Source organism: Scyliorhinus torazame, chromosome 14 (assembly GCF_047496885.1).
Source record: "Scyliorhinus torazame isolate Kashiwa2021f chromosome 14, sScyTor2.1, whole genome shotgun sequence".
Classification (NCBI taxonomy): Eukaryota; Metazoa; Chordata; class Chondrichthyes; order Carcharhiniformes; family Scyliorhinidae; genus Scyliorhinus; species Scyliorhinus torazame.
The window spans coordinates 214,451,817-214,461,785 of record NC_092720.1 but is presented as its reverse complement, the minus strand read 5'-3'; the positions used below and the strand labels follow the sequence as shown (position 1 = coordinate 214,461,785).

At 46.5% G+C, this 9,969-nt stretch overlaps 1 protein-coding gene across 1 annotated transcript in view; it reads right to left on the bottom strand.

The window, feature by feature from the left end:
- Nucleotides 1-6,979: 6,979 nt before the first annotated feature.
- LOC140389154 (uncharacterized) overlaps nt 6,980-9,969 on the bottom strand; it is a 181,570-nt gene continuing 178,580 nt past the window's right edge. The window contains exons 24-25 of the mRNA XM_072473313.1: nt 7,986-8,012; nt 6,980-7,743 (exon numbers count right to left, since the gene is read on the bottom strand). Coding sequence (XP_072329414.1) covers nt 7,211-7,743; nt 7,986-8,012 — 560 coding nt within the window. The 3' untranslated portion in view covers nt 6,980-7,210. The remainder of the gene's footprint in view (nt 7,744-7,985; nt 8,013-9,969) is intronic.

The window sequence follows — 9,969 nt, the reverse complement described above, 5'->3', positions numbered from 1 at the left end:
CTGGGAGCACAGATCGAGATAGAGGAAGTAGTGAAAGGAATTAGGAGTATGCAGGCGGGGAAGGCTCCGGGACCGGATGGATTTCCAGTCGAATTTTATAGGAAATATGTGGACTTGCTTGCCCCGATACTGATGAGAACCTTTAATGAGGCGAAGGAAAGGGGACAGCTGCCCCCGACTATGTCGGAGGCAACGATATCGCTTCTCCTAAAGAAGGAAAAAGACCCGCTGCAATACGGGTCCTATAGACCTATTTCCCTCCTAAATGTAGACGCTAAGATTCTGGCCAAGGTAATGGCAATGAGGATAGAGGATTGTGTCCCGGGGGTGGTCCATGAGGACCAAACTGGGTTTGTGAAGGGGAGACAGCTGAATACGAATATACGGAGGCTGCTAGGGCTAATGATGATGCCCCCACCAGAGGGGGAAGCGGAGATAGTGGTGGCGATGGATGCCGAGAAAGCATTTGATAGAGTGGAGTGGGATTATTTGTGGGAGGTGTTGAGGAGATTTGGCTTTGGAGATGAGTATATTAGATGGGTACAGCTGCTGTATAGGACCCCGATGGCGAGCGTGGTCACGAATGGACGGGGGTCTGCGTATTTTCAGCTCCATAGAGGGACGAGGCAGGGATGTCCTCTGTCCCCATTATTGTTTGCACTGGCGATTGAGCCCCTGGCAATAGCATTGAGGGGTTCCAGGAAGTGGAGGGGAGTACTCAGGGGAGGAGAGGAACACCGGGTATCTCTGTATGCGGATGATTTGTTGTTATATGTAGCGGACCCGGCGGAGGAGATGCCAGAGATAATGCGGACACTTCGGGAGTTTGGAGAATTCTCAGGATATAAACTGAACAGGGGAAAAGTGAGTTGTTTGTGGTGCATCCAGGGGAGCAGAGCAGAGAAATAGAGGACTTACCGCTGAGGAAGGTAACAAGGGACTTTCGCTACTTGGGGATCCAGATAGCCAAGAATAGGGGTACATTGCATAGGTTAAACTTAACGCGGTTGGTGGAACAGATGGAGGAGGACTTCAAGAGATGGGACATGGTATCCCTGTCACTGGCAGGGAGGGTACAAGCGGTTAAAATGGTGGTCCTCCCGAGATTCCTCTTTGTGTTTCAGTGCCTCCCGGTGGTGATCACGAAGGCTTTTTTCAAAAGGATTGAGAAGAGTATCATGAGTTTTGTGTGGGCCGGGAAGACCCCGAGAGTGAGGAAGGGATTTTTGCAGCGTAGTAGGGATAGGGGGGGGGCTGGCGCTACCGAGCCTGAGTGAGTACTACTGGGCCGCCAACATCTCAATGGTATGTAAGTGGATGGGAGAAGAGGAGGGAGCGGCGTGGAAGAGATTGGAGAAGGCGTCCTGTAGGGGGACTTGCCTACAAGCCATGGTTACGGCGCCGTTGCCGTTCTCACCGAAGAAATACACCACAAGCCCGGTGGTGGTGGCTACTCTGAAAATTTGGGGGCAATGGAGACGGCATAGGGGAAAGACGGGAGCCTCGGTGTGGTCCCCGATAAGAAATAATCATAGGTTTGCTCCGGGGAGAATGGATGGGGGATTTGGAACATGGCAAAGAGCAGGAGTAACACAATTGAGAGATCTGTTTGTAGATGGGACGTTTGCAAGTCTGGGAGCGCTGACCGAAAAATATGGGTTGCCCCAAGGGAATGCATTCCAGTATATGCAACTGAGGGCTTTTGCGAGGCAACAGGTGAGGGAATTCCCGCAGCTCCCGACGCAGGAGGTGCAGGACAGAGTGATCTCAAAGACATGGGTGGGGGACGGTAAGGTGTCAGACATATATAGGGAGATGAGAGAGGAGGGGGAGATTATGGTAGACGAGCTGAAAGGGAAATGGGAAGAAGAGCTGGGGGAGGAGATTGAGGAGGGGCTGAGGGCTGATGCCCTAAGTAGGGTAAACTCATCGTCCTCGTGTGCCAGGCTAAGCCTGATACAATTTAAGGTGTTACACAGGGCGCATATGACTGGAACACGGCTTAGCAAATTTTTTGGAGTAGAGGATATGTGTGCGAGATGCTCGAAAAGCCCAGTGAATCACACCCACATGTTCTGGTCATGTCCGGTACTACAGGGGTTTTGGGTGGGGGTGACAAAGGTGCTTTCGAAGGTAGTGGGGGTCCAGGTCGAACCAAGCTGGGGGTTGGCTATATTTGGGGTTGCAGAAGAGCCGGGAGTGCAGGAGGCGAGAGAGGCTGATGTTTTGGCCTTTGCGTCCCTAGTAGCCCGGCGCAGGATACTGTTGATGTGGAAGGAAGCCAAGCCCCCGGGGGTGGAGACCTGGATAAATGACATGGCAGGGTTTATAAAGCTGGAACGGATTAAGTTCATCCTAAGGGGATCGGCTCAAGGGTTCACCAGGCGGTGGCAACCGTTCGTCGAATACCTCACAGAAAGATAGAGGGAATGGAAAAGAAGAAGACAGCAGCAGCAACCCGGGGGGTGGGGGGTGGGGGGGGGGGGGGCGGGGCGGGGGGGGGGGGGAGAGGAACCAGAGGGATTCTCAGGGATGTTAATATATAAGTATAATATGTATAGGTTGTTGTTATAGATAATTGTATATTGGACTGTTAAAACATATTTTTGGAGAATATTTATCTGGGACAAGGCAGTTGCCATTTAGTTTTGTTTTTGTTTATATATTATTTATTTCTTGTTTATAAAACTGGCCATTGTTATTTATATTGTTATATTACTGTGTAAAGGATACACAATGTACTGTGATGGTTGGCCAAAAAGTTTCAATAAAATATTTTTTTTAAAAAACAATTCAGACAGAGGAAGAAGCTGAGATTATGTGCCGGAACAAGATTACTGAAATGGTCACGCAAATGGAAAAACAGGAAGTCTGTACAGAAAAGTTCCATGCAAGACTATATTTGGAACTGTACACAGTTAAAACCTTACAATAAAAGTGTTTGTTTAATAAACACAAGTCTCATGTTCTCATCAATGAGCAATCACCACTGCAACAATAAAAATCCCATATTAAGTATATATTATGACGGTGTCATAATATGAAACCTTTGTAGTAGATCCCTGAAATTATTGTCTCTGAGACTGGACTCCAGTCGAACCCAATAGACATGGAGAGACGGATCACTTATAAACGTGGATCACTTGAGTAGAGAGACCCTCCAGTGGTCATTGTTGCCATCCAGAACTGTTTTCAAACGTGCAAACACGTTATTGACAAATTCAAAGGTGCAAGACAATGCTTAGAATGCGAGTATTTGCAGGTAATTAAGTCTTTACAGATCCAGAGATAGGGGTAACCCCAGGTCAAAGAGGTGTGAATTGTGTCAAGCCAGGACAGTTGGCAGGATTTCGCAGGCCAGGTGGTGGGGGATGAATGTAATGCGACATAAATCCCAGGTCCCGGTTGAGGCCACACTCATGTGTGCGGAACTTGCATCTTTGAATTTGTCTAAATATATGTTTCTGGAACCTACCTCTTCATTCACCTGAGGAAGGAGCAGCGCTCCGAAAGCTAGTGTTTGAAACAAACCTGTTGGACTTTAGCCTGGTGTTGTAAGACTTCTTACTGTATATTTTCTGTAAAGTGTAGATAGATATACTCATTGCTATTTCAAAATTCAAAACTGCACCTGGACATGGCCGAACCAAACACTTCACATGATTAATCACATGTCTGTCTGTGAGCCCTGGACAAAAGAAACCACATTGCAGTTGTAGGGAAACTAACACCTCGTTATCCTTGAGGAGCCACTAATATTAAATAAAGTTGCCATAATCCCAGATTACCACAGGCTGCTTTCCCCTTTGAGACAAAGAGCTTTAACCTGAGGATCACCACACCTCAAGCGTGAGGCAAGGTTGAGAAAATGGGGCATTCATGATTACCCCCAGCCGGTACTGGAATTGAACCCACGCTGCTGGCCTCACTCTGCATCACAAACTTGCAGTCCAGCCAACTGAGCTAAATCGCTCAGTCTGCTATTTACTACCTGGCGAGCAGCCTCACAGAACAAGAGCTCAATCTTCATTTATACTTTTTGCTGGAAATTCTTTACCAAAACTTGTTCATTTCTGTGTGTCAATCTCATTGTGTGAAGTCAATACTACTGGAAAAGCAAATTATGCAGCATTGGTTTTCAACCTGCCAACTTCCATGAAGGAATACCTCATTGGACTTTGATTCAGGACTCTGGAACACACATGAATCAATATTTGTCTGTGGTCTCTTTGTATAAAATGTTCTTTTCCTTATTACTCTTGCACTGAATGAATGTGAGGAAGTAACCCTCCTTCCCACGTTTTGAGTGTGTGCAAATAAACTAACCTTTTGACTTCATCCTATATTGAATTTGTTGTGGTGCTATTAAGTAAAAATTGGATCGTCACAAAAACCAATGGATTGGGAAATGGACCATCGCTTATAAAGAGGGAAGCAAACAAAGTGCCTTTCTGTTGACGGATGGTGGTGAGGAGAAATTAGTGCTCTCAGCAACAAGTGCGATGTTAGACGGTCAACATATCACTTCTTTAGATTGTGGAAGAGGCAATCACAGGGCCCTCAAAGCCATTTGGATGAACGTGGCGAAGATTGTGTTTAAAACTACGCTGCAGCAGTTTTATATTGCCATAATATCCTAATCTATACAACTAAATCATTACCCGCAGGAGTTAATGTACCAGAGAAGATGTCGGTCACCAATCATATTATGAAAGAGGTCAATCGTATTATGAAAGGGAGCCCATCAGAATTAATAAATGCAGACACTATATACGCCCCAATAAATGAATGACGGAGCAGACTCGAAGGGCCGAATGGCCTCCTCCTGCTCCTATTTTCTATGTGTCCAAGTCAACCTCTTCTATCCGCACAAACACACCTCTTTGTGACATTTGACTCTAATCGCAAGACACTGACAAATTTTTTTCCTACATAGACGACAATTTGGGTTTCATCCGACACATTTTGAGGACAGGGGTATTAAACCTTGACCTTTTGAATACAGGAAATTAAAGCAGATTGTTGGTTTTTAACAACTTCCAGTGCCTTGCAGGTGGGAATTGTGATGGGCACTGACTCATGCTTCAGTTGTTGGGAACATCTGGATCAAACAGTTGTCCAAACAATTTGGTTCCGTTTTCAAGGTGACTTCGACCAATCAATGCTCGTTAGAGCTGGAAGCGGCATTGGACCCATTGCAGGAGTCGGCAGGAGCGCATTCCAGCAACTCCACCAGATGGCGCCGAGCAGCCATCATCCTGAAAAGTCCAGCCTATGTATTTCTCATCAGTAATGTATGTTATTAAATACCTGAGGACGATTCTCATTTTTGGAGCACAACTTGTAACCTATTTATATTTTTAATACGAATGAATGGGGGAATGAGGAGATCAGGCTAAGATGGAGTTGTGTCAACTGGTCAAATCTCCTGAGGAATATTACCAGAATATCAAACAACACGAGAATACTATTGTACAAAAGGCAATCAATCTGAAATTAAAAAACACTTTCTCTCTCCAGAGATAACGCCAGACTTGCTGAACCGTCGTGACTGGAAGAGACCATAGAACAAAAGACGAGAAAATGTAAGAGCAGCCCATCGAGTCTGTTCTGTCATTCAAAGAGACCATGGTTGATCTGATATAATCCTCAACTCCACTTTCCCACCTTATCGCCATGACCCTTGATTTCCTTACTGATTAAAATTCTGTCTATCTCAGCCTTGAACATACTTGACACAGGCTCTACAGCTCTCTGCGGTAAAAAATTCCATAGATTCACGACCCTCTGAGAGAAGAAATTTCTCATCTCTGTCTTAAATGGGTGACCTCCTTACTCTGAGATGATGTCCTCTGGTCCGAGACTCTCCCACAAGGGAAACATCCTCTCAGCATCTACCCTGTCAAACCCCCTGAGAATCTTATATGTCTCAATAAGGTCGCCTCTCATTCTTCTAACCTCCAATGAGTACAGGCCCAATCTACTCAATTTCTCCTCATGATAAAATCCCTCTATACCTGAGATCAACCCAGTCTACGTTCTCTGGACCGCCTCCAATGCCTGTATATCTTTGCTTCGATCAGGAGTGGGGATTGGGGCAAGATGTGCAGAAACATGAATCTAGTTCAGATTTCCAGCATTCCTAGTATGTTGTTTTTTGACCATTTTCACTTTTCCTGCAACTGCTGAACTCTCATTGATATTTGCTACAAATATGGGCTTCATTTCCACTGCAGCCGGTCTTGGCCCACTTGTACAGCTGGCATTATGGAGCAGCAGTTTTACTGGAGATAATGTGGTTTTCTGATGGGCGATTTCCACCCCCCACACCTACACCTTCCGGTCACAATGGTTCAGACTGTGAGCGTGTCCCCTGCCCCACTTCAAAATATCCAGCAGAGCCATGTCTCGTGTAAAATGCCGGCCCTCCTGTGATGAAAGGGTGCAGAATTGGATGCAAGGCCATTTCAGTGTAAAAGGATGAGGTGGTGTGTGTGTGTGGGGGGGGGGGGGGGAGCTGGATTATATACACTGTCATTGAAAGGATGGACATTCAGTTAGATGGATTGCAGCATTGCACAACCGGGTCTGGAGGGAATGGCATTTGTCGGGTTACAAGTTGGGTATGGAACAATGTCAGGCGTTACCTTTGCAGGAATCAATGATGCTGTCGCATGTTGAAACTCTGTTACTTGCATTTTCCTCGTTCAGATCATCTATGTAGTTGAAATAGAACTGCTTACGATCAAAGTAAAAACTTTCAAATATGAAAATTCAATTATGCTAAGACTCCATGGAAATGCAGACATTGTTCCCTTTCTATATCTAGATTTCCCTCTCAGGCTTTCATGTTGTGGGAGCAGAGTGAGACATGGAAACACAGAAGAATTCCCAGCTCCAGACTGCGAAATAGGTGAAGAGATGGAGGATGGGGTTTGATTGCCTGAAGCAGGGAATAAATGAAGGATGGAGAGACGCAAGATTTTAATTACTTTTTATTTTTAATCCTCTGACATTTCTATTTGCCATGTTTTTATTTACAGTCTGTCTGTGATTTTACAATTTGGAAATTAAATGACACATTTCGTGACAAGTTGTCAATGGTGGTTTCTAACCTGCAACCTCTGACCTCTGCTCCTGACCTGAGCTAATCATGGGTCAAGTCATTGTGCTGTCTGGGATGATGTGACCATCTGAGGCCCCGCCTCTTTTATAGATCTGGCTCAGAACTGGAGCAGATTCTCAGCAACCTATTTTCACCCCAAGTTTCAAAAAAAGGATAAAGTTTCTCGGTGAACTTATTCCCAGTGAAGGTGTAGAGACGGGACTTGGTATCCACACTGAAAAATGAAATTGTTCCAGACTCATAATTCAGGTAAACTCCCACCTTCCCGGGAATCTGACTGATATAGATAGTGGATCGAGGAAAGTAGTTTACATAAATCAGTTTCTCAATCCGCCCGATGGTCCAGAATCCGGTGTCCAGATTCAGTCTGACCCATCCCTTCCTCTCCACAGACTCTGCAGCTACTCCCAGGTTCCAGAACTGATTCCCCGTCACCTCCACCTCCCAGTAATGTCTCCCCGATGTGAATCCCTCTGATCCCAGCGCACAGGACCAATAGGTGAACTTCTTCCCGGTGTCAGGGAGACCCCTCCCAGTCTGTGTCCGTCTCAAACTCTTCAGATCTTCAGACACCTCGAGCCAGGGATTCGCTGTTTCCACATCCAGGGTCACAGAGACTGGGGGAAAGAGCGGAGAATTAGAGCGATCCACGCCAGTTGGGGTATCTGCTACAATCATTGACAATATCCATAAAATCTCTTCAGAGCGTGGGGGGGTGTGGGGGTGTGGGGGGGGGGGAATCATCTAAATCAGGTGAACATTTTTGGCATTAACACTGAATTATTCAGGAACTGTACTTCTATTTCTGTCATAAATTAGGACACGGTTTTATTGAATTGTATCATGGTTCCGTACTTACCATAATCTATCTTCACTTCATCATAACCTGCAAGGAACAAAGAATATTTCACATTTCAACATTTCTTGCTGACTCAGTTAAACTACAAACTGCATCCTCACAGATTAGTGCAAAGAAAATCCCCAACACGGTGGCACAGCGGTTAGCACCCGGGCAGGGTTCAATTCCCGGCTTGGGGGTCACGGTCTGTGCGGAGTCTGCATGTTCTCCCCGTATCTGTGTGCGTTTCCTCCGGGCGCTCCGGTTTCCTCCCACAAGTCCCGAAAGACGTGCTTGTTAGGTGAATTGGACATTCTGATTCTCCCTCTGTGTACCCGAACAGGCGCCGGAGTGTGGCGACTAGGGGATTGTCACAGTATCTTCATTGCAGTGTTAATGGAAGCCTACTTGGGACACTAGTGAAGATTATTATTGCATGCGTGCTGGTTATAATCCAGTGAGTAATAACATGGATCAAATGCTTTTCCCCACTCTCCAAGCTTCCAGAGTCAACACGGAGTTGAAAAATTTCAACCTCCACCCCCATTTTTTGAATAATTGCTCTGTTATTTGACTTAAGCCTCCTTAGAAACATCTTTTATTTCTTTACTTGCCCTATTACTATCTTCTTTTTGTAATCTCTTGAGCTGTCCACACCCTACACCCCCACTTCTGTAATTACCCCACCTCTCCCCCCCCCCCCTCCCTGTGACTGAAAATGCTGAAAACCTGTTAGATCTCAAAGACCTTTTCTCCTCAGTTTCACTCGTTAAGATTTTCCAGCCAAAAGAGTTTTCCACGAAAATGGCAAAAGTGTCATGTTCTGACTAAAAATAATGTGGTTTTCTCCAGAATCACAGCGGGGTTTTCTCAACAGATCTTCTAACAAAAATGAGGAGGCGTGGTTTGTGCTGTCACTAGGCCAGGAAGGGGCCTGAGAGAGCGGGCAAGCCCAGCTCCAGAGATTGGGATGCTATCTTTAAAGGGCACTCTAATCTCAAGGCTAAATTAAAGGCCCTCCACCCAGACATCCGGGGACCACTCCAGGCATCGCACCCACCCCCCCCCCCCCCCGCCCCCACAGACATCCGAGCCTCTGCCAAATGGATATCCGGCCCCGGGGGTCACCCTAACCCTCGCAGGTAGAGGAAAACTATTCCCCCCCCCCCCACACCACACCCCCCCCACACACACACCAAGCATTAGGGGGACTCCACCCCCCCACGTCCGCCAGCATCTGGGCACCACCCCATCACACTCTCCGTGCCAATTCCAAGTGTCTCCCACAGATCCCCCCAAGGGTCCGACCCAGCACAGCCAACTTGGCACTGCCCAGCCATGTCCCTGATCTCCCGGGGTCTAGACTCACCTACGCGCCCCTTGCATGGTCATCACGACTTGTTTTTAGTTTTGAAAACCGGTCGTGATCGCGCTGCATGATGTCACACCGGCGGGGGGGGCAGCATTCAATGGAACCGTATGATATGGTGTTGAGCCTTTTAATCATATTTAAATAGATTTAAACCCAGGGAAATCAGGTTCATGCCCCGATCACCAGCAGGGGGTGGAGAAGATCTCAATCCACGATCTCGCCGGCATAAATTCCGTTATGGCCCTCTCGTGTGATTTAACGGCCATGAAGGGATTTTCCCCCGAGGCAAACAGACCGGCTAGATCTCACCCTTTAACTTTGAGTTTGGGCGGCACATAGCACAGTGATTAGCACTGCAGCCTACAGCGTTCGAATCCCAGCCCTGGGTCAGTGTCCGTGTGGAGTTTGCACATTCTCCCCGTGTCTGCGTGGGTTTCACCCCGACAACCCAAAGATGTGCAAGTTAAGTGGATTGGCCACACTAAATTGCCCCTTAATTGGAGAAAAAAATAATTGGGTACGCTAAATTTAAAAAACCTTTGCTTCTCTCGGATACTGCCGGAACAGCTCAAAATGTTTTCTCTTTTGAATCATTAAATATTGCGTTTGAATTTATCGGGTTGATTATTTTGA